General features: G+C 36.9%; 1 protein-coding gene across 3 annotated transcripts in view; it reads right to left on the bottom strand.

Moving 5' to 3' along the window:
• The window catches only part of DMD (dystrophin), a gene marked incomplete at its 3' end in the record, with an annotated part of 1,946,774 nt that overhangs the window by 1,089,021 nt on the left and 832,570 nt on the right, over positions 1 to 25,183 (bottom strand). For all 3 annotated transcript variants that reach the window (XM_081125527.1, XM_081125528.1, XM_081125524.1), the window contains exons 35-40: positions 22,236 to 22,415; positions 21,802 to 21,930; positions 19,931 to 20,101; positions 6,134 to 6,256; positions 3,304 to 3,441; positions 506 to 658 (exon numbers count right to left, since the gene is read on the bottom strand). In XM_081125527.1, the coding sequence (XP_080981653.1) occupies positions 506 to 658; positions 3,304 to 3,441; positions 6,134 to 6,256; positions 19,931 to 20,101; positions 21,802 to 21,930; positions 22,236 to 22,415 (894 nt within the window). The remainder of the gene's footprint in view (positions 1 to 505; positions 659 to 3,303; positions 3,442 to 6,133; positions 6,257 to 19,930; positions 20,102 to 21,801; positions 21,931 to 22,235; positions 22,416 to 25,183) is intronic.

Genomic DNA, 25,183 nt, shown 5'->3' with positions numbered 1-25,183 from the left:
AATCAATTTTTATTTCTTTTTTATAACGTTTTGGGGAACTCAACAGCGAATGAAGCAAAGTAAAATGTAAAATAACAACAGAAAACAACATCTTCAGACAATATGCAAATAAATCTATAGAGATTGGACAATGATGTGTGAAGATGCTCTGGTGAAATGAATGTGCTAACATGAGAAGGAAGTCGTCCATATACCGATAAGTCATTTGCTCATCTGGAACAGAGATGCACAAAGTCAATTACAACTGCACCAGGAAACACATGACATTTCTTAATTCATTTTTACATTGTCTAAAAATAAAACAGTTTATTCATTCAACATTACGTCAGTTGAAAAACACTTAATACATTTACTAAAACGAAATACGATACAAAGAAATACATCAAATCAGAGAGAACACTAATAAACACCACATCAACGTTTTAAATATGATCCACACAGTTTAAGTTAAACAAAGAAAATGGTAGCAATAAAATCTAGGATTGACATTCTAAAACAACATTACCTTTATTTTCCTTTCATCTCTTGGTTCAGGTAGACTGGCTAATTTTTTTTCAATGTCATCCAAGCATTTCAGGAGATCATCAGCCTGCCTCTTGTACTGATACCACTGATGAGAAATTTCTAGAGCCTTTTTTCTTCTTTGAGACCTCAAATCCTGTTCATGGTGCAGATATTATTAAAATATCAATATATATATATAAAGAGAGAGAGTACACTTCTGGCTGTAGTTATTTAAAAATAATTTGAGTCCCTCGCCTTTTTGTACAACTTTGCTTAAATTTCCTTTAAAATGCTAAACATACAAATAGGTGATCAAATTATGAATTTATGTGGCAGGACCCATGAAGCTAAGACACCTGAACAACCAACTTAAAATATTTTCTCTTGGCATGTTTAAACTTGATTAGAAATCCTGTTATGTTTAGTTGACTTAACGAGTCAATTAAATTGTCATGTAAACTATTTGAAAAAGTTTAATATGAACACCACCGAAGTAACTAGATACTTGTACAAACTTAAATTGGTATTTGACTTTTAAAACAGGTTAAAATTTTCTGAAATTTGTATCTTACACCCTGACTCCACACACAGAATTTTTAATTTTATTTAGCTAAGTGACTGCTTTCGTGGTTTTCAAAAATCCCTGTAAAAAGTTTCATGGGCCATTAATATTTTATGATTAGAAATATAAAATCATCTCACTAATCAGATAAATTACTTCAAGCTATATATGCAGAAGTGTGAGAACGGTATTGCTGTGAGTGTACATGAAAATGACAATGTCAATGTTATAAAAACGCTTTTTCTTTCGAGGCTTGCATGGCCGACTTCTTACTACATCAAACCATGCTCCAAATGCAAAATAATGCTTTCTTTTAAAAAGCAAAGAGAGAGTGCATGGTTTTCAGTCGACCTGATGAGATAAAAAAGGGTGACTGATTTAATCAATCAACAATAGGGGGATCAGTCATCCTGCCCTGTGTCTTCCCCATCAATGGGATTTGCTGAAATGCCATTTTACGGCAACACGGGAATGTGAGGGCTCAGAATACAGCCTTCACTTCAGAGCATAGCAATTTGGGTTTCACGTACAGATTTAACTGGAGCAAAAGAAAATGACGAGTATCCAAGAACTGCTGAAATAGTCATTGTGTGGGGAAGGGTTTACCTTCTTTGAAATATTTATAAGGACCACAAGGAGAGCCACGGGGCGGGTTAACACAGTCACTGCACTGGGTGGTGCAGACCGGTTTGACAAGTGGAGATTTTCATTCAGTGCTTCTAGCACATATTTGCCACAATCGCCTAGATGTTGGTCCACCATTTTGTCTAAAACCGGGGATGCAAAATTTACTGCAGTTTACAGTTTTGGTTGAATTTCTAAACCTGTTGTAGAGGTTGGAAATGCCTGGGACGAGACAGATGGCATGCTGCTTTTTTCAAAGGTACCAAGATACAACCATATCTTTGCCAAGAGAAAGGGCGTGTGCTCATGAGATCTGAAACGCCTTTGATTTCCTCAGCGCAAGGTGATCTATTTAGAGACATCATATAGATTTCTTTCCAGGTATGCCAGATAAACATTAAACACTGCTGCTCCGCAGCACACGTCTCGTCGTATGACCAGTGTAGACGCTTCGGAAAGCTTGGTCACAGTTGGAAGCGTGTGCATTACACAGATTTCTGATTTTCTGAGCACACTGTGGCTTGCCCTTGCATTCCCTGGAGAAACAGACCCTTTATATTTACTATATTTATCAGCAGTTACCTGCAGAACACCTGCCAGCCAATTAGACTCTCCTCGTGGATTACTCGCAGGCACAATATTGTGTAATTACTTTCTCAGCAGTGTTTATTTGGTTGTCTGGCTATATGGGAAAAGGTTTATACTCTTATTTGCATATAGAAAGCAGACTCCATCCACTTACTAGCTTGATCCACCTACACGGCTCACAGCTCTAAGAGAGTGATTTACAATGAGAAGTTCAGCTATTAACAGTGTTAGGGAATCAGCCATGCATGCAAATAGTGAACATTGCGAAGCACATAAAAAAGGGGTTATTACACAGAACTCTTCACATGTCCAGTTTCAGCTCAAGAACTTCCCAGATGTTACCATAGAAAAACCAATTCTCTATTCTGTCCCTGCACAAATCCCCCTGAATCCCAAGGGTACTTGAAGCAACACATTATCACTGGTTAGTAGGAGAGCACCAGTTCTTCAAGGAATTAAAATTATTTTTGAGGATTCCTACATAAATAAAATTAGACTCTTGCAGATGCTTAGTTAGCTGCAAAGAGTGACACTCGTGAAGGGAAAACGAAATTTACTGAAAAAAATCATGTAGAATCCCAGGCCTTACTAAACAAATATTAGGTTACCAAAAAAATTGGACCTACTCTAAATAAAATCACTGAAATACAGGCATCAGAAAGACCAAAAATATAGATTGGTTATTTTGGCAGTTAAGCAGGGTTTTCAAGACAAATGTAAAAATAACTCACAAAAATAAACTATAGTAGAAAATGAAATGTATAAATGCTATGCATGGTGCATTTTCATAGCTTTTCTACTCAGCCAAAACCGTCTAAGCAAAAAAAACTCAAAAATTTTAAGCAACACATCTTTCAAAACCAAAGACACCACTCAAAAATGTTAAATAAAGCACACACATTGAACAGGAAAAAAAAGTATTTCTGGTAAGATTCTGCATGAGACTTTATTTATGCACAATATATTTTACCCTACATATGAAAAGAAACCACAGGCAAGGTATATTATAATTTTAGCTCTAATACCTTGAGAGCATTATGTTTTGTCTGTAACAGCTGCTGTTTTATCTTTATTTCCTCTCGCTTTCTCTCATCTGTGATTCTTTGTTGTAAGTTGTCTCCTCTTTGCAACAATTCTTTTACAGTACCCTCATTGTCTTCACTCTGATTAGAAACAACAAGTACAGTCTTCATTTGGGTTTTTAAAAAGCTGTACATCGTTAACAGAGATAATAAAACATGTTATTTAAACACACACAAAAATCCAATTTGAAACTCTCAGGGAATGTTATTGTAAGATACTGTGCTCACAGCTTTTCTTTTATATGTTGTACTTTAACTTTTAAAAGAAGTAAGCTCCCTCCGGTCTAGTTCAAAAGGGCCCCCTTGAGAAGGGGCATATGCAGGCATTTGGGGGAGTGAGGTACTTTATCGCTTCAGACAAGCCCTGAATTGGGGCGAAAGCATTCTTTTGGCTTTTAATTTCAGTATATTTTTAGAAATATAAAAAGTTTGGAGAAGTAAACTAAACTTGTCCTTTATAATGTTAACTAATCCATATAGGAATATGCACGTGCATGTGTGAGTGTGAGATGGCAACAAATCTTACAGTTTTAACACACTCACTTTTAAGTGAAAATATTTTGTTTAAATGTATACTAATTTCTAATAATCTCTGCTTTAAATAACCTAAATGCCCAAATTTATGCCAAATATTATTAGGGCATTAGTAAAAAATGATGTGTTAAATTGCTGTCAAATGTTGCAAATCATTTCTAAAAATATGTTATGTGTGCATGTTATTTTTAAAGAAATACAATCAAATAAGTGTTAAAATATGGATCAGAAAATGGCTTTAAACATTTTTGATATGCATTTTGCATTTTAGACTCCAAGAAATATTTTTACTTTATGTACTTTAAATTGAAATTATTTCTGTAAGTGCTGGCCTACTATACTAGCATATGTGACCATGTAATTTTTCAAGTCTAGTTTCTTATCTTTCTTTTAACTCAATATATGGAAACTTTCTATCAAGGAGGTTTACCCTGCAATGGTATCCAAGGTAACCTGATGAGCTAAGAATTACAAATATTAGACGATTTCTTAAGTGTCACATGTATGTGTGTGTGTATCAGATGTCACTATTCACGGTATCAGATGTCACATTTTCAAATCTAAGTGCATATTTAAACTTCCACACCCAACCCAGGCACTGTTCTTCTTTCAAAATAAATGGGATTTTTATCTGAGATTTGGCAGTTACTGGTACATTGAAATAATGTAACACAGACATACAGGGTGGGGCAAAAGTAGGTCTACAGTTGTGAGTACACAACACACAGGGTTTATTCCTGTATTATTATTTATTCTTGTATTGTTTTCCATATGAACTATAAACCTACTTCTGCCCACCCCTGTATATTTACAGCATGTAAAAGACCTTACTCATTTTAATATGTCTTCAAAAAGTCTACAGCATTTCCTAGGGCTGCGGACAAAACCAACAAGACAAAAGCCCACTTCGCTTCTTCCCCTGCACCTGGCGAGGGCCACCGGGCAGAGGCGGTGACAACCCGAGGGTGGCAGCCCTCCTGCCCGCTCTGGGCCCCTGGTTTCTTCTCTGCCACGGGGGAGAGAGCTGAAGCCCAGCATCTTGGGAAGCCTCTGCTCGAACGGCCAAGGCCACAGCCCCTCAAGCTCACTGATTCAGGCAGCTCCCGGGAGTCAGAACTGACCCGAGTGGGAACTGAAATTGGTGGGGCCCGGCTGGTGTGGCTCAGGGGTTGAGCCTTGACCTAGGACCCAGGCGATCGGGGCTGGATTCCCGGTCAGGGCACAGGCCCGGGTTGCGGGCTTGATCCCCAGCAGGGGGCGTGCGGGAGGCAGCCGGTCAATGACTCTCATCATTGATGTTTCTATCTCTCCCTTCCTCTCTCTGAAATCAATAAAGATAGATTTAAAAAAAAAAAGAAAAAAGAAATTGGTGAGAAGAGTTCTCCCAGTGCTTCACATGCCTACTGCCTAGAATTTCTATACCGCCTTTGGATGTCATTTCCAAGCACTAAGTCTCTAGCATCAATGCCTGTCACAAATCTCTAGCATAATATGTGTAAATGCTAAGAATGTCATACAGGTGATAGCTGTGAAAGAAGGGAAAGGAAACGGTGAAAAGAGGGTGGGGGGGGGAGAAAAGTCAGTGAAAAGGGATGTGACACAGAAATACTCAAGTCAGAGAATAGAAAAGTCATTTTGAAATTAATCGGGGTTGAATAAGGGTGTTACCAGCTTGGGAAGAGCCCGCATGGTTACGCTTTTTTACTCCCATGAAATAAGCAGCATAAACTTGTGTGTATTTTAGACATACGCTGTGCTATTTATTCACCTTTTTGGTGAAGCCACTCGTGGTAAGCTTTAATAAACAAATGTTTATATTGTATGTAATTGCCCCTTCTCTGAAATAAATGTTCTATTTCCAAAAACATGACTGACACAAAATACCAGCCATCAATGATAGTTGTTTCTTGTTAAATTTCCAGATTGTTTTCTGATTTGACTCTTTTTTCCCCATTCCATTTTCCCCCCCTGAGTTTGAAAAGAGTACAGGTCAAAGCGGAATTGCTGAGCTATTTCTTAGAACCTGTTGGTGCTCCTACATGGCCAGCCTACAGTACTTTGGCATTCACAATAAAAGCTCAACGAGAATACTTTGTGTGTGTGATACATCATTGGAATCCCAAAATATGCAAGGTATGGCCTGATGATGTCGTTGGCAGCTCGAGTTATGTGATTTCTTTCCAAATATTTATTCATTTTCACTCCTAGTTCATTCACACTTTTATCACAACCAATTTACCATATCTTTATTGAAGTCTTCCTCTTTCAGATTCACCCCCTGCTGAATTTCAGCCTCCAGTGGTTCAAGCAATTTTTGTATATCTGAGTTAAACTGCTCCAATTCCTTCAAAGGAATGGAGGCCTAAAAAAAAAAGATAGTGCTAATTTAAATTAAAATTACTTTTTATTAGAAACATAAACCAAAAAAATACATTTGTTCAACCTCCTGTTGCTAAAATAATGACATGCATTATGTTTCCATATTACACTTTATGAAACTTTTGAAATACGCTGGGGAAAGTACCTGCGGATGCAAATAAAGACAAGCATTTAACATTATCAGAGCTGAACACACATGCAAGACAATGCAATTCATCATTTTGTTTGTTCAACAAAAGTCAATTTCCATATATTTGACTGGGCTAATTGTTAATATTCTCAAGTAGAATTTGACCCTATTTTAAATATTCTGATATAAATACCATTTGGGCAAATGTGCCGTATCAGAAATTGCCTCATTCATCAAATAACAGTAGCCTTAGGTGGAAATGCAGAATTGTCTCCTTATTCTCAGAAAAAGTACATGACAATCTGCTCAGATACTTCAAATGACATTTTTAGCATGGAGAAATTGACAGGCATGTTCTCATAAGACAAACAATGCCATTAACTTGCCTTAGAAATGCTTTCTTTGGTAGCACAACAAATTCAAATGAATGAGACCAGAATATTTCACATAAAAAGGCCTGAATTATATGTTTTCCAACCTCACAAACATCACAGGTTCTGTAATTTTAAAATTCATAAGGAGCAGAGTCTCAAACAACTTTAAAATACCTTGGTCTTCTACAGAAACCACTTGAAGAGGACTGACGAATGATAATGTATTGAAAATCAAATACATACTCAAAACAGTAGGCAATATTTAATTATCAAAGTTCAAACAGTGAATAAAATATTCTATTGATTTTTACTCTGTGCTCAATTTCTTTGCATTTAAACGCTAGAAAATATTTTATACTTGATAGCTTTTTATACTCATAGATGACATGTAGAAATGTAATTTTCTAATAGAGCTAAACATTTTCCATTTGTAAAACCAATTCAGGAACGACCCCCAGTGTCCTGTGCCAGGATGGCTGCATTCCCCAAGCTTGGTCCCACCGATTCTCCCCATCGCATGCCCAGCCACAATCTTTCTTTACTAGACAGAGGACAGTAAGGATGCGAGTTCAAGAAAGAAACAAATATTTAAAGGTACTTAGTTACTAATAAAAAAGTGAATGATCAAAAGCTTTTTACCAGGACATGATTCTCACATGTGATATGAAAAAATACTTTTCTTCTAGGCACTTCTACGTATGCCAGAAAGGATGCATGGGCCCTCTTTTCAAATGACTGATTTTCTGTACTTGTTTTTAAATCCTAATGATCATTTGTAATTTGAAATATCATATTAGGTTCTTGAACCAGGACAGAATAGTATTTTAAACATGCTTAAAGGGTGTTTCAACGTCCCTTTAATTGATGTGCTTCTAAATTTAAAAATCCTATCGTGTTCAAAGTATTATAAGAGTAAAAAGATTAACAGCTTTCAGAATAATAACTACACGAAAATAATGTAGTGGTATTTTACGTTACTGAATTGATACTCACATTTGCTAATATTTAATAAGAGCAACCACAGTGTTCTATATTCTGTACAGTTTTGTGCTTTTTGATGACAATGTTTAAAGTAACTTTTATTGGCTACTTGGATGTCAAAACAACATGGATCCAGTTGCTTGTTGTTTGTTTTACTCGTACACCCGCTTCCCCTCTTAGCTCCTCTCTCTACATACTCAAATACAGCAGCTTCGAAGGCTCAGGGCTTGGGCTTCTGTGCCTCTTTCTCAATTCTCCTTCCCTAATAAATCGTATCATCTTCTAAACTTTAACCATAACTTTCATAATATCTCCCAAATATTCATATTTAACGGTGACCTCACTTTTGAATTCCAGTCTAAATTCTCCAATAGCCAGCTGATTTCTCACTTGAAATTCAACGTATCTAGAAATGAGCTCATTACCATTGTGCCAAACTGCTTGCAACACCAACTTCCCACGCCGTGTTAATAGGTGACCATTTTTCTCAGTCACTCAGGCTTAAAACGTGTGTTGTGTCATTTTTCAACACTTTACCCTAATGTCCAATGAATACCTAGTAACTGCCAGTTCGTTCACCATGGTCCACTTGCTTCCTGTTCCCAGAGATACCATCCCTGCCCTCCTCACCCAGGAGCTACGACAATGACATCCTTACAGGGGCACAGTCTCCTTCCCACCTCACCGCGTCCATCCTGGGCACCGGGATCAGGTTAGTACACTCCCCAAACATGACTTCCATTCCGTTATCTCTCTGCTCAAATACACAAGCGGGACAGAGTCCAAAATCCAGCACGACAGTCAAGCCTTCCCCTAGTCTTGCCCCAAGGACCTTTCTAGACTTCGATGAGGACTCCTAGGGCTGGCCTTCCTTGCAAGTCCATTGGTGAGCTCCCGTTATCCCTCCCTCAATGTCCTCAGAATGCTCCTCGTGTCCTGGCAAAGAGCCTAAGCTCCTAAATGACAACGCCCGGATTGAACCTGAGTCCCACCAGCTGAGGGAACCAGGACAAGTGATTTGTTCTCCTTGAGCCTCAGGTTGCTTATCTGTAACACAGTAAGAGCATCCACCTCATAGGCTTGTTATGAGGATCGGCTATGTTAGAATGCTGTCTGATATATCGTAAATGCTCAATAAGTGCTGGTTATTATTTCCTCTCAAACTTTATGCATCCATCTGACATATAATAAATGCTCAATAACTACTGGCTCTTCCTGTTTCCTCTCAAAATCAGACCCCTCCGTTGCCTCAGTTCAAGACTTCCTTTTTCGAAAACATACTGCTTATAAAGGACAAAATAAATGCATGTTGACATGGTGTTTTTATTTTAGCAAGGCATTCGGCAAGCTCATGAAATTCTAATGGTGAACGTGGAGAAATGAACACTCCAGTTCGGGAAAGTTGTGTCATTCCGAACAACAAAAACTGCTGATTAAGTAGCCTCATCAATGGAGAGGGCGGGCTCAAAGAGGACGCCACGGGGCTGTGCACTGCGCAGTATTTTCAACAGGCATTATTTGGAGAAACGAAAAGCATGCAAAAACCACCACCACAAAGTAAGAGGAATGAGTTCCATGAACACCCCGTGAAGATGAGGAGTCTGTCTGTTTTGTTCAACCTAGAGCCATTCCTGGTACGTACTATGCACGCATGAGTGAATATTTTTAAGTGCAGATGGCATGTGATACTATATAATTATATCATTTTCAGGTGTACAATACAGTGATTTTCTGAAAAACTAAGTGAATAAAAATAAGCATTCCAAGGAGCTCTTGAATGATCTAGAATTTGAAGTAACATAATTCCCACTGTATAAAACTGAAAAGACCTGAATGTTAAGCACTTCACATGTGGATGTATATTAATTTCTGGCCAAATGCTAGGAACAACATGATACCAGCTGGTACAAAAATAATATAAGCAAATAGAAAGAGACTTTGGGAAACACTACCACAAAATGAGTAACTAATTATTCAAGCAAGATCGTGTAAACTTAGATTTCATTAGGAGTATGCTTAGAGTCCAGATTCCCTGATCAAAGCCTACTGTGCATTTGTTAAAAAGGTCACTATGCAGATTGGGGATCTGAATTAATCTCTGTGGTTCCAAAGTGAGCAACCAGAATCAATGAATAGAAATTAATTGGAGCCTGAAATTTTGTTTACTATAGGAACAATTGATTAATGTTGCAAATGTGGTTTTTTTCCTTTTTAAAAGCACTATTTTTAAAGTAGTGAGTTTTTCAATGCTGCAAGTATACAATTAGAGGCAGAATGATGATGTATCAGCGTCCGTGTTAGAAACGAGGCACTTTTCACATAAATACTTCCCTGAAATTTAATCAACTTACAGGAAATTCTTTCCTCTGAATTCAAAGAATTTTGTTTATCTATAGCAGTGCAGCTAAACAGAAATATAATGTGAGCCATATATGTAATTTTAAATGTTCTATTTTCTATATTACAGATTAAAAATATGGAATTAGTTATATTTTACCTAACCAATACATCCAAAATATTATCAAATAAACATATAACCAATATAAATTAACAAAATATTTTGCATTTACTTTTTCATATTAATATTTCAAAGTCCACTATGTGTTTTATACTTACAGTACATCTTAATTTGAGTAGCCACAATTCAAATACTCAATGGCCATATGTGGTTTGTGGCTACCTTATTAGACAGTACATATTGACAGTAACTATCATAACCACGACACTGAAAAGTGTCAACAGCTCATTATGAGTTTGAAATATGTCACAGGAGTAATGTCTTACTAATAATAGTCAAAACACTAATGTTGTATTTAGTAAATTCTAGTGGATTTAGATAATTCGTATAATGTCCATCTCATTCACTTGCATTCTGATTTGTTTTCTGAGAGGAATTTTCAGGAAGCCATCTGGAAATAGAAAAGCTTATGGGAATGGGTTTGACATGTCACATCAGGAGTCTATTTCTCACTTACGTTCAATCCTAGGTTGTGCTGCAGTATCTTACATATTTGAAGATAATGTCATTTGGCTTTCAAGGATTTATGCTTTGAATCACCAGTAGATTTTATAATCCTTGAAGCGGGGAATATATCTTACACTACTCTGTATTTTTCATAACAAATATAATTATTTTCTTTTGTACAGAAAAGGAGCTTATTATACAAATTATGAGTTTTAGACCATCCAATATATTAACTAAATTAACCAGTGACCAATTTTATAACCAAAATAACCATAACTACTCAATCCAATTATTTTGGCTATGCTACTGGCCTCTCAGATCAGCCATTTGACATCTGTGTGATTAATATTCTTTGTTCAAACACAAGGAGTTGGCAAAATTCATGCCTTTCTTAAGAGTCATTGGTTCACCATGAGGTCATGACAATTCTAATATGAAAGGCAGATTAACTGAAGAACTTATATGCAAACATGCATAACCCATGGACATAGACAATAGTGTGGTGAAGGCCTGAGGGGGGGTGAGGGGGGTGTAGGGGGTCAATGGGAAGAAAAGGGGACATCTGTAATACTTTCAACAATAAAGATAAATTTAAAAATAATAATAATTAAAAAAAAAAAGGTGCTTTCCTGGCCAAGAAAATTTTATATATCATTCCTTGGTCTTCACTGTCATTGTAATTTGCAATTCTTATGAAACTTTATAAAAGAAATGCATATAAGCAAGAATCCATATTAATAGCTCACTCTTGAGTCAAACCCAAGTTTAAGACATATACAGTATATAATGCTGGCCTTTTCAATTCAGAATTATAGTAAATTATTTAAAGAAGCTGAAATCAATGGTGGATAAATCATCTTAATTATTGTGTGAATTACTTCCACTGACTTTAAAGAAAATACATGACCACAGAACTGGAATCACAATGAAATCACACAGTGTTAGACAGTGCACACAAGGTAGGTTTTAGAATACACAGAAAAGAGTTAAACAAAAGTTATACTACCATAGGAGGAAGTATGAACCAGGCATAGGTTTTATAGCTTAATTGTTTTACTTACCTTGCCATCTTAAAAGCTTTAGCATGACTATGTAGTCATATGAAATACAAATAAAGTAAAACATAGGGAAGTTTAATAATCAAAGAGAGAAAGAAACGGACACAAAAGAAAGAAGAGACAGAGAAACTGAGAAAGACAACACTTTGTTTTCCTTGACTTTTTAATGTTTCAGATTGCTGAACAGCTCTTAGTTGTGCTTTGCTGTGTGCTTTAGGATTAATGAAGTTTAAGGCTTTGATAAAGTTTTAGCATTAAAGGTGACTTATATAACAAGTTAACAAACAGTAACAGGCTGATAAGAGCAAATTCAATTACAAATAGGTTCACTGTAAATTGGAATCATTCAAATGTACTCAGATACACGTTATCATTTTTAAAATGTAAGCTTTCTTTTGGTTAAATATTACTTCCAACGTGCATATATACACTAACATAATAATGACCGTGTTTACGCAGACAGTAGAGTAAACATTTGTTAATACGGAATATGGAATCTCAGTCGTCACGATAAATGGCCACTACATTCAAATTACACTAAAATCTAAATTGAAAATAAATAATCCAAGTGCTACAGGTTGGTTTAAAATAGCTTCAAATCGATCAGTCTCCTCTTTCCATTCTGCAGCTTTGAAATGTATTTATCATTACAATATTGGTATAGAATGAAATAAAATAGGAATAATTCATGGAAATTGAAATGAATAAACTTTCAAGGACCCATAACATCCTATAATACAGAGAGAGACACACTACTGATAAGCTAGGAAGAGCTAGTAAAATCAAAACATCTGGAGAGGAAAGAAAACGTTACAAAGAGAAAGAAGCATACTGAAAACATCTATCTAGAACAAAGATAATCAGATAAAGTAGTTTAGAGATTTATTCATTCAGTCATTTTAAATTCGTAAGAGTAAACTCCAAGAAATATAAGAAATAATACTTAAAAATAAAACAAATTTAACTCACAATGGTGACAATTCATTGGTTGCATTCTTTTGATCTTGGGTAAGGCAATGGTTTATTTCGATGCTTTGAGGATAAAAATGAAAAACTGATAACTTTCCAAATCTGTGAGGTTAATTAAAGGACGTTACCTAGTCCATCCCCATTCGTTCTGCTCTGATGAGATTAATTTCATGCTCTAATTGGACACAAAATGTACTGACTGGTTGAAATATCCCGGTGGTTCAAGGGCCATCCCACGGCCTACTTTAAGTATTGCTAGACTATTTTTCTACCTCGTGGTTACATGAGCTTAGTAGTAGCAATTGAAATAGAAGTGGAAAGGATTTAACCGTAAAATACATGGGGAGAAAAAGGAATTAAAAGCAAAAACATAACATTCTGGACAACTTTATCTTGTTTTGCTTTTTCCTATTTCCTTTCTTTCTCCCTCCCTTCCTCTGTCCCTCTCTCGTTTCTGTTCTCTGTTCAATTCTTTTTGTTTTCAACACGAAGAAATGCACTGAAGTCAGTGTTTTAAGTGCAGCTGGGTATGTTTATACTCACACACGCGAGGCGAACAGAGACCTGCCGACGTGAATGGGGTGACAAAGCGCCCAGGGCCAGCACGTTGGAGCCGCCGAGACAAGGGACTAGGGCTGGGCATTTGGTAACCAGCCGGCCTGCCTGTGAGCACTTAGGCAGCCCGTGGCTCTTACTGCCCCGCCCCCCAGAGATATTTGCAAGTCCTGGGTTCGAGGAATGATTACTTTTGCATCTGCTGACTGACTGAAGGAATACTTTTCTTTCGTCAGGGATCATAATCAGGAATCACCGAATAGATTTAATCATTTGAAATGTCGTGCTAGTAAGGCCCAGTAAGTTCTAGCACGGACATTGCTCACCATACTCAGTATCTACTTCGAAAACATTTCAGATGATGGCAAAAGGAACTTATGATCGAAGTTTCAAAAGAATGAGCCTTGCTATAGGGATAGAAAATTCAAAAGTGAAAAAATTTTGTTAATATAGAAATTCTACTGCTAGTTTCATTTCGTATTTATTTCAGTAAAATAGAATTGGCAGATACAGTATCACATAGTTTAGGTATTAATCCATTACTACTGCTTCAGGATTTTAGCTATAATTATTACATATTTAATACTCTATAAATTATGCAATACCTATAGATCTTTACCTACATTTTTTATCTATGCTTCCTGTTATAATTTATTTGTAGAAATTTTACTAAAAAACTATATATAGAGAAAACAAGAATAACTGTACCAATTAACGGATCCTGTTCTCTTCTATCAGAGAAGGTGTTTAATTATAAATAGATTACAAAGGGAAAAGATCAATATATTTAGATTGATAATGCTAATTATTGAAATTTGGGTTTTAATTAAAATGTTCAAATCCAATAAACCTTATTTTGACATTCTAGGTCACATTTATAAGATGTATTATTTATTTTCCACTGATGTTTAGGAGAGCCAAAATAGCTATCTAAACTATTGTTACAGTATTTATATATTACTTTTCACATATAAAACAACTATTTAAGGTAGATTAGACTCACCCATGTGTTATTTTTTTCCTGATATAGTCTATACTAAATGGGAAACTAACTGGCTTTCTCATAGCCATATACATATCTGAAAGTATCTGGTCCGATGAATAATTACTTTTGATCTGCTAACACTGATTATAGGTCAAAAACTTGACTTTTTTTGAATATGTCAATAAAAATATGAATATTTACATATATGATGCCAGATCATCCAAATCTCAACAATGGTAAGGCCCATTTGGAAATAAAGAAAATATGGCACATAATATCCAATGGCACATAAATCTTAATAAAGAATCTAAGACACAGAAAACAAGTTCACCTTTCTCCTAGTGAGCACCAACTGGAAGGGCAGTAATTTAACATTTCAGTTCCATAGAGAAGTGAACTATTTCTAAGTCTCTAGTAGAGCAAACAATCTAATTGGGCAAATTATGTGTATAAGTTTCATAATATTTTGTAACAAAGTAAAGTAGTTGCCTATATTGATAGGAAATAGCTAGAGAAAGTCTGTTTTAATGGACATTCTTTTGAAACTTAGTATTAAAATGTGACAAATACATCTTGATGCACATTTTATTCTTGTAATTCATATGCAGACTCTCATACTCAATTAGTCCTGAATCCTGAGTCATTTTTCATTTCATCATCTTCTTGGCCCTCATATGTAATGATTTAACTAATTTAACTTTAGGCTAGTTCTCAATGTCTCTAGACCAGTGGTTCTCAGCGTGTGGTCCCCTAGATCACTAGCATCAATATCACCTGGAAACTTGCCAGCAATGTAAATTATCAGGCCCGCCCAAGGCCTACTGAGTCATAATCTCTGGGGTGGCAATGATTTGTGTTTAAACAATTCCTCCAAGAACACAAAGGTTTGAGAGTCACTGCTCTCGACTGTCACTTCTTTTCCATTCTCATAGACACCTCTTGATGTGAGGTGCTCACTGCTTCTCATCTAGACTATTGCTATGGCTTCCAAATGGGTTTCCCTATTTCCTGTCATGACTCAGCTGAATTCTCTTCACAACCACTGTTGGACTAAACTTTCAATAGTGCATGAAAAAAAACATCAAGAACTCCTCATTGCCTACTGAATTAAGCATAAACTATTAGATGGGTTGTCACGACCTCTGCACACTGTGTCTAATCATTCCTTTCTGTCTAATGCACAACTGAAGCTTCATGCTCCACGCTCTATATTCTGTAAGCAAACTTACTCTCCATTAAACACACTTGAGCTTTTTCATAGGTTTATCCTGAATTGTTATCGCCTTTATGTTTCTAGAGTGGCTGCTAAATTCACTCAGCACACACTCATTCTCAACCCAGTATCCATGAACATATCTTGCTCCACCATTAAACAGTAAACTCCTTGAATTGCTAGTAAAATCCTAGCAATACAGGCACCACAGTACCAAGTACTGTGACCTGAAATAGTACATGGTTGATAAGAGTTCATTCAGATTGCTCCCTTTCCCAAACCCTTCCTTCATTAATTCTTTAAGATCTACCTCAAATATCATCTCTCCCAAATTGCTGACCCCCATCTCCATCTAGGCTGCTTAAAAGATAAATTAGGATAGAGCTGCCATAAACCACAAGACAAAGTAGTCAGTTTATTTTTGCCTTCCTGTTTTCCTTTCTATGCTTCTGTCACCTGTCACTTTCTTTTCCTGATGGTATCCCTCCTCACCACCTTGTTAGGCTACCATGTTCAGATGCGCTAAAGCTGAAAGAGTTGAGGCATGATATCTTTCCCCATTGATTCCATTGACTTTAACCAGGGTTCTGAAGTTATTACTGATTGATTTTAATTTTTTTTATAATTCTGACCCTCTCTGTCAAAACTGCCATTTCTCAAACTGATTCCACACTGATTAGGAGGAATTAAGGGTTGTATTTGGGGCAAGCAAAACTTCCTAGCACTTCTTAAATGGTCCACTTGATAATCTGTACAGTTGGTCCTTGAAATGCAAATAGCAAAGACATGTATTCTTGGTCCAAGCCCATTCTAGAAGAGGCCAGAAAGACAAATCATTTCATTTTTCCATAAATTTCTGTCTCAACCCTCACAATTTGGGCATTCGAGTCTAAGTATATAATAATGGAAAGAATTATTGATATTAATGGTTTTTAGCATTTTTATCTATATAACAATGTATAGATTTTTTAATATATGCTTTTACATATCTTAGATCATTTGATTCTCGCCACAATCTTAAGGTTAAGATAAGACAGGCATCATCCTACCACATTTCTAAGCAGAAATGAGGCTCTGATTGCTTTCTGGCATTTGGCATTTCTCCCAATGGACAGTCCCTTGCAGGACACCGAGATGCGTATTCTTCACAAACAGTGAATTCAGGCACTGCCAGCGAGTGTTAGGATAAATTTTTACCCTACTCAATTGCCCTTTCCAGTTGGTCTCTAAAAAGCACCCTGAAATTAGTTCTTACACTAAGTCTACATTCTATCCATTTCATTCCCAGCCTAGTTTTGTTTGTTTATTTCATCACCACAGGTTAGCTCCTAGGTTATTCTTTCAAGTAAAACCTACCCAGAGACTCAACCATAAAAAGGCATATTCTAACCCAATCTCACCTTGCAGAAGCCCTACTATAATAGGAACTTGACTTTCAGCACTTCCAGAATGACCGCACTCCATACGCAAATGCACATATAAGTCATTATTTTAAATCCCTTACTGTGTCAACAAAAGATCACCGGAATGTCAAACTTTTAGAAATACCAAGGACTAATCTAAATGATTAGTCCTCATTTTAACTAATCCAACCCCGAAATTTTACCCCATGTTCTATGGAGTAACTTGCACCTCCTGAACCCCATCATAGGAAGGAGCAAGATAAACGGGTAGAAAGCCTATCATCCAGTAACTTCCTTACTCATTTTATACATTCTTTCAAACTAATAACTCCTTCTGGGGGTGGCGAGATAGTCTTCCTTTTAAGAACTCCTAATCTAGCTCAACTCCCTTATCTTACATACACTGAAATGAAGTTGCAGAGAAATCACATGTTCTGCCCAATGCTGACAAAGTTAGGCCTAGAATTCAGTCTTCTACATGCACCGTTCTTCCTGTCCTACCATGGGATTGCTGGGACTAACCTCAATCATTCATTGAACATCTCCATGAAGACAGACTAGCGTTAAGCATATTCTGTGGCTGCAATAGGCATTTAAATTTGTGCCTGTAAACAGATATTTTTAAAGCAAGTACTGTTTACATCTTTGTATATTTCCATACTCACTAGCATAATGTATACTCAATATCATTAGTTGATGAAATGAATAAATAAGTAAATGCTTTCGTGATGAAAGAGCATAATTATCTCTTCAAAACACCCAGATGGGGTCACTACTGCATCCAATTGTCTTTATTAATTTAGAGAGAATGGAATACTTAAAAACTGTGGTTGTCTTGTCAATTAATATATAATTGAAAATATTGATTTAAAATCTCTTATGCCTACCCGGCCTGCGTGGCTCAGCAGCTGAGCATTGACCTAGGATCCAGGAGATCGAAGTTTGACTCCTGGTCAGGGCACATGCCCGGGTTGCGGGATCGATCCCCAGCAGGGGGCGTGCGGGAGGCAGCCGATCAATGACTCTCATCATTGATGTTTCTCTCTCTCTCTCTCCCTCTCCCTTCCGCTCTCTGAAATCAATAAAGATATATTAAAATAAATAAATAAAATCTCTTAGGCCTTTTTTCAGTAAGGAAAGCAAAGATGTCCATCAAGTGGCTCACCTTATGCATGATATCTGAAAGTGCACTGACAAATCTGTACAGAACACAGAATGGGAATTCACACACTTCTCTCAGCCATGCTAAGCAGGCTGCTATTGGTACAGGATGAATTCTACCCAGTTTTCAAAGTCTCCAAATCACAATCACGTGACATCTTTTAGCTCAACCTACTGTTGACAGAATAAAGAAAATAACACTGCTTCCTCTTAAATATTCTATAGCTTAGTGACATTTTATACACATACATAGTGGAAAGAATACAAACTTAGTAATGAAGTATTAGCATTCACTTTTTAGGCAACTGAAATAATCTTTTGTTTGTTTAGATAATACATACTCTAGGGATATCTCCAGAGGTAAAAACAACTGTCTTTTGAAACAGCAGAGTAAATTGTTACAAAAAATCAACTATGATCTGAAAATAAAGTTTCAAAGCCTTTCAGATATTTTTCAGGTGAAAATGCCTTATTTAAAATAACATATAAATGCAGACAGCTAACTTGTTAACTTAAATATTACAAAGAAGCAGCAATGAATTAAGGTAAGCTAATGCCTTTTTCCTTTGGGAAGGTGAGTTTTGAAGGGTAACTATGTTTTATGTGCATAAAGTGTTCAAAATGTATATCACATTTCCATATATTTTAGAAATTCCCTTAAATATGTACTATTATATATGAGTGATACATTTTAATGCCTTAGAAAATGCAGCAATTGTAAACCATGCTATAATTGCCTGTCCATAATTATAAAAATAATTTTCCAAATGTATTCTCCTATTTTTCCAGGAATCAATACTTACCTGACATATTACATTACATTTTCTCACAAATAGTTCAACATTTTTCTCATTTAAGATTCTTTCTGACCATTATCTGTATATGTAAATACATACTTTTCCTTTACATACATTTTTGTATTTAAAAGCATATCATATATATTGAAAATGTGTCAAACTATAGTTTATAAATTTGGAGGTAATTCCTTGCATTCTGACATTCCCCCAAAGAGTTGGAATTCTGTAATACTGTATTTATATATTTTTGCATGCTGCCTATTAGATAAGATTTTGTCTTCATTAAGTGTTACACAAATATAAAGGGTTATCATGCAAAAGTTCCATATCCCCTGGGTCTCCATTCAATTGAATAAATATAAATAGACATACGAAATTACAAAAATCAGGATATATGAGCTTTGCAATTATTTGTTTTCATGGCTTGGGCAAGTCATTACAGCCTAATGGATTTTGTCCGAGTAAGTATTGGCAACTAGCAAAAGCAAGTTCAATACACACACACACACATGCATGTGCACAACCATCAAGGAGGGGTACACGGCCTAGATCGGGCAGGAGATGTACAAAGCCTCGTCTGGGAGATCTGCCCCACAGTACACGCAGGCAAGATTGTATTTGGCAAAATGTGTCAGCAGCGCTTTCTTTAGATGGATGTCTTTTGTGCTTTTTGTTGTCGTTGGCCTGCAGCATGCTATTTGTTACTTTGCTGTAGGTTACCCCTGAAAGTACATATGTAAACCAGTGTGGGATGCAGTTTGAGAACAGCTGTGGCATGAAAGAGAAAATGACAGCGAGACAGGGAGAGGCGACAGACACGGGGAGGGGGCAGGAGGGGGGGGGGAAGGGAAAGGGAGAGGGGGAGAGGGGGAGAGGGGGAGAGGGGGAGAGAGAGAATGCTGATCTCACACTAGATTCAGTGATAAAATTTCCTTAAATACGTTTTGGCCTTTATTTTCCTTTTGAAAACCTTGCTGCGGGGGTTGCGCGCCCCCTTCAGAGTTTTGCGCAACCTTCGCAAGAGATCATTTATCACTAGTTTCCACCTTGGAGCAGGTCTTCCTACCTTTCCAGTCTTAATTCTGTGAGAAATGGCTGCAAATCGATGGTTGAGCTCTGAGATTTTGGGCTCTACTACTTTCCTGCAGTGGTCGCCGCGGTTTGCCATCAAGTTTGCTGCTTGGTCACGCGTGGAGTCCACCTTTGGGCGCATGTCATTCATTTCAGCCTTTAAACGCTATATTCCATGAGCAAGAGATAGGGCGTGAAGTTAGTAAGTAAATGGAAATTGCAAGACAGTGAGAGAGCAAGACAGAGAGGGCAAGACAGAATTCCAGAGAGACAGAGTTCCAGAGAGTTCCAGAGAGAGAGAACATGCAGATGGAGGGAAGAAAAATACCAACTCCCATAAAATAGAAGTAGAATGTGCGTGAACTCAGGAAAACAGGTAGCTGTCCTTCCTTAAGTCTGACCTATATTTATGTAAAAGATTTACTTAGTCTGAGAGTCCGAGGGAAGACAGGGATGTTTTCCTGCCTTATCTCTGCCTCCTGCAACAATCATAGCACTTTATATTTAGCCTTATTTTATCTTTTCTTTACTGAATTTCATGGCTGGGGAACAATCTGAACATATGCTTAAGAAGGAGGTAGCTGAAAAACAATTTCCTATTCCTTCCCGGTACTTCTGAGTTCCCTTTTGTTTATTATATTGAGTGCCAGGGGCAAAACAGGTTTTCTAACACACACGGATTCTGTGGCCCAGACAGAGGGATTGCGGGGCGTTCTGTCTGACACAGGGGATCAGAAGGACTGTGAGTGAAATAGCTCCGTTCCCGATCCTGAAGGCCTTGAAGGGGTTTCACTGTAAGATGGCATTCCTTAGCTCATATCAAGGTCAAAGGAAAGGCAAAAGAAGGCACAGGCGACAGTGTAAATATGCCTTGGGGACAGCCTCAAAGACATTTACAGTCTTTCATTAAAAAAAAAGTAATCCTCGGAAAATACCAATTGCATAAAAAGAAACAAATGAATTGTATAGACAGGACAGAAATTATAATTTTTGGCTGTTCTTTAAATAGTAACCCACTACTCAAATGAAACTACTGAAAACTTCTGCAAAACAAAATAAGGTATCATGAATTTAAATGAGATGTGGGAAAATTCAACTCTTCCTTTTAAACCAAGAAAGACGCCATCAAGTAGAAATAATATAGCATTAATAAGATATATTTACACATTATATGTCTCATACCCTTTACAGGAATCACTTTTTGAAGTAAAAATTAAGTTGCCTTTCCTTTGAGAAAGGTGACTTAAGCTGTCTTAATAATTGATTTCAATATAAGAAAAGAGAACCAAAAGCGTGTTTACTTTATATACAGTTAAAAATGAAAAATTCAATTTTATATAAGCTCAGGATTGTTACTAAGATTTGGACACTGCATAGGCAACATGTGGAGATGATTAGATCTTAGGTGCTCATTCAGATGAGCTATGAGTGATGCCAAGGACCTGATCTTCGTGTTTCATACAAGAAGGTAGTACTACTATTAAAATGGACAGCAATTTGTAACAGGGCACCAAAATAAATCCTGAATTCCCTTTCTCATCAGTTTCAGTTGCCTGCAATTAGCTGAGGGGTGGATATGGACAGATATCCAGATAACAGAACTTTTCAAAGTCATGAACTCACATTTGAATTAAGAAAGTACAGAGGGAAGGAAGGAAGGAAGGAAGGAAGGAAGGGAGGGAGGGAGGGAGGGAGGGAGGGAGGGAGGGAGGGAGGGAGGGAGGGAGGGAGGGAGGGAGGGAGGGAGGGAGGGAGGGAGAATTTTGCACTCATATTAAGAAGTCCTTGGTATCTTTTAGGACAAACATGATTGACATAACTGTTCTGCTATTTAAAAATTACTTTTCATCATATTTTATTTGCTACCTTAAGCACGTCCTCTTTTTGCTGGGGTTTCTTTCTCTCAGATTCATCCAAAAGCGTGTCAGCATGAATGATCCAGCTTGTGATGTGATCCACATTCTGCTCAAAGTTTTCCATGTGTTTCTGGTACTCCTTGATTTTAGAGAGACACACCATGACATATTGGTCAGACAATGTTCTTAAAAGATCCGTCCTATTTTCTAGTTTTAACAGACAAAAATTCAGTATCATTCAAATTACTTTGAGGTGTGATCTCCATATGGAATGTAGCACAAGCATGGAAAATATATTAAAATACAGTGATAGATACTGAATTAAGAGCCAGCATTTATGTGTAGTGAAGGAATTTACAAGCACAAGCATCCTTATGAAATACTTATGTAATTTCTTTCCCATGATGGAGAGGGGTTGAAAAATCTCCCAGCCTCTTCTCTTACCAACAAAAGGTTTAACCACTCTTCTGCTCGGGAAGTGACAGCTATCCAGTTACTATTCAGAAGACTCAGTTTATCTTCCACCAAGGTTTCCTTTTTGCCCAAGACCGTCTTCAAGGCCTCTCCTAGCTCCGTGACACTCTTCAGGTGAACCTTCTGTTTCTCAATCTCTTTCTGAGTAGCCTGTAGAAAGGACAGCATTTGAGCTTCAAGTAATATACTGTAGTTTTAAGACTGAATGCTTCTGAAATGGCTGTGGGTATGGTTACTACGGTAAGATTTTTCAAGTACTGAAACCGTCAACCATGTCTTTATGAATGAAAGTCATACTGTCCACACTGTAGTTTCCTTATTGGGTATATATGATCATATCCATATACATTAACATGATTAATTTCACATTTAAGATTTTACATATTTAACAGATAAACGTACATACTATCCATCTAAATATATTTATTTCTATTTAGTTAATTTGTAAATGTATTGGCTAAAGTTAGACCTTAGAAATCCCATCCAGAAATAGGCAGCTACTTTTAGAAAATTCAGGAACTACTGCACTTGTGTATTTCTACAGCAAAACTTTTAGTCTTTTGGTGTCACAAACCTATTTGGCATCTGGTGAAATGTAAGGACCCTTTCTCATAATAATGTTTTTAAAAGCATAAAATTAAATCCACTGGATTTTAAATAAAACCAGTTGTACTGAAATACAATATACAGAATGTCTTTGTTAAATTTGTGAGCTAGTAATGCATGTTTTCCTGGCTACCATGTGTTACTACACTGACCTAGCACCAGATATTTAATTAGGATTAAAGCAGTGATGAGCATAACTGGTGTTCTGAATTATATATACACTGACTTGACTATTATATAAAAGTATCTGTCCTTTCTACTGGAGGCAAAGTCTCAGGAACTGCTGATATTACTGGGGTTTGCTGCTCACATTCATAACTGAAAAAAATGCTCATTTTCAGTTAGAGGTCAATGAAAGTATAGAGGTAATATGACAATCCCCTGAGAGAGCACTACCGCTATCTAAGACTTGATTTGCGAAACATAAAAACAAGCACATTTAATATTAGAATGTAGAAAGTTGATGGGAAAAGCGATCCTAGTACAAGTGTTTACTGTGGACTCTATCTACAGCCCCTTCCTTGTGACATGTCATGGCTGACCATGTGATCATCTCACACTGCCCTGCCTCTGCCCCAGCCCCCCATTCCTTCCCTTACCCACATGCAGCCAGAGCCAAACAGATCCTCTCTCAAGGTTAACAGAGAGGGTGAGAGCACGCAGCTGAGAAGTCACTTGGAAACAGAGCCAACGTGCTCACCGGAGCAAGCCAAGGCCGTAGTAAGACAAAATCCCTGGGGAGCAGCAATAATAAGCAAGTGGAGGGAGCCCACTTGCAAAGAGCTAAATGAAACGTATGCAAAGAGAGTAAGAGGGGTGGTCCATGCAAAGCAGGGAGGGACGGTCTCTATGAGCCAGCTCCATCTCATTTCCTAGGCCTGGATGCTCTCAAGGTGTCTTTTCTCTCTCTATAATATACTTAAATAATGTAAATCTGCCTAAATGTCTTTCCTCCACACCATCAGGCCCTGGTCCGCTCCAAACCACTATACACTACACATTTTGTTTCTCCCTTCGATATCAAGTAAGCAAGGGAATAAATAAAGTAAAAAGGCTGCACAAAATGATTCCTATACAAGACACAATGCTGTTTCTTCAATTCTAAGATATCATTTTGGTATTTGTGCTTCTATTTCAATATAAAAATATCTGAAATTAAAGTAATGAATGCCAAATGAACTTATCAGCTACCAAGCGCAGAGTTATTTGTAACGTAGGTGTCATCTGTTGCACATGAGTGGGCTTAGCAATCACAGAAGAAAATTCATTCATGTATCAATCATAAATGCCACTGGGCTCCTACTAAATGTAGCACTTGTAGCAGGGACACAGGTGATTCTAATTAATGAAAATTATGAGAAATTGCTCCTTTGGATGAGAACAGCCCCTCTGGAGCTTGACTTATAAGTGGTCACGGGCTAGATTGCAGCCCTTTCACTCCCTTGTGTAGTACACAGTCTCACAACCACACATGGCAGCCATTTTTCCAAACATTAAGGATAAAGTGATAGAGAAACAAAGTCCCTGTCCTTATAAAGCTTATATTCAAGTATAATGTTGTCAAAGATATGGAAATACATGCAAATGAGCATTCCCTACTTCCTATATTTCAGACTAGCGGCTTGTCACTAGAGTTGATTTATTTGCCAAGTTAACATCTCACAAAGTTGAATCTTAATTTAGATTTGGATCACTAATTATCTCTTAAAATGTCTTCACTAAGATGACACTCTGTTTTAGCTTTGATATAAAAAGCTGTTGTATACACAGACATTTGTCTCTTCCATGCCAGGCAATGCAATTAAAGGCAATGGAAATTTCCAAATCTCAGAAGAGATCGAAAAAGTTCTGAATTTAGGAAATACTGTTCCAAATAGTTCATGGACCACAAACAACTATTGTGCATTAAACATCTGCTAAACTTCTCCAGCTATAATTTTCAAGAGAAAATGTTCAATGTCCAAGGATATCTCATTCTGTTAATAAAAACAAAGACAATAGGAAATATGAACTAATTTCTAGGATCATTTTAGGTTCCTTAAGATTATAAAGATAAAACAAATGTGTTAAGTTCTCACCATCATGAAACAAGGCAGTGATCATTGTGGTGGTTTATAACTACTGTCGCCAAAAGAAATTTACACTATTACTGTAAAAAGACCTAGAATTGAGCCTTTACATGTGGTACACAAGAATAAACAGGTATTTAGTCTTTTGTATAAATACTGCTTTTGGTCAGGAGAAATACTGTGCTCATTTAGTGGATTTTGTATTTTCCCCCACGCAAGTATTTTAAATTAAAGGTATGACGA

Source organism: Miniopterus schreibersii, assembly GCF_964146895.1.
Source record: "Miniopterus schreibersii genome assembly, chromosome: X".
Lineage (NCBI taxonomy): Eukaryota > Metazoa > Chordata > Mammalia > Chiroptera > Miniopteridae > Miniopterus > Miniopterus schreibersii.
This window is presented reverse-complemented; position numbering and strand designations above follow the sequence as displayed.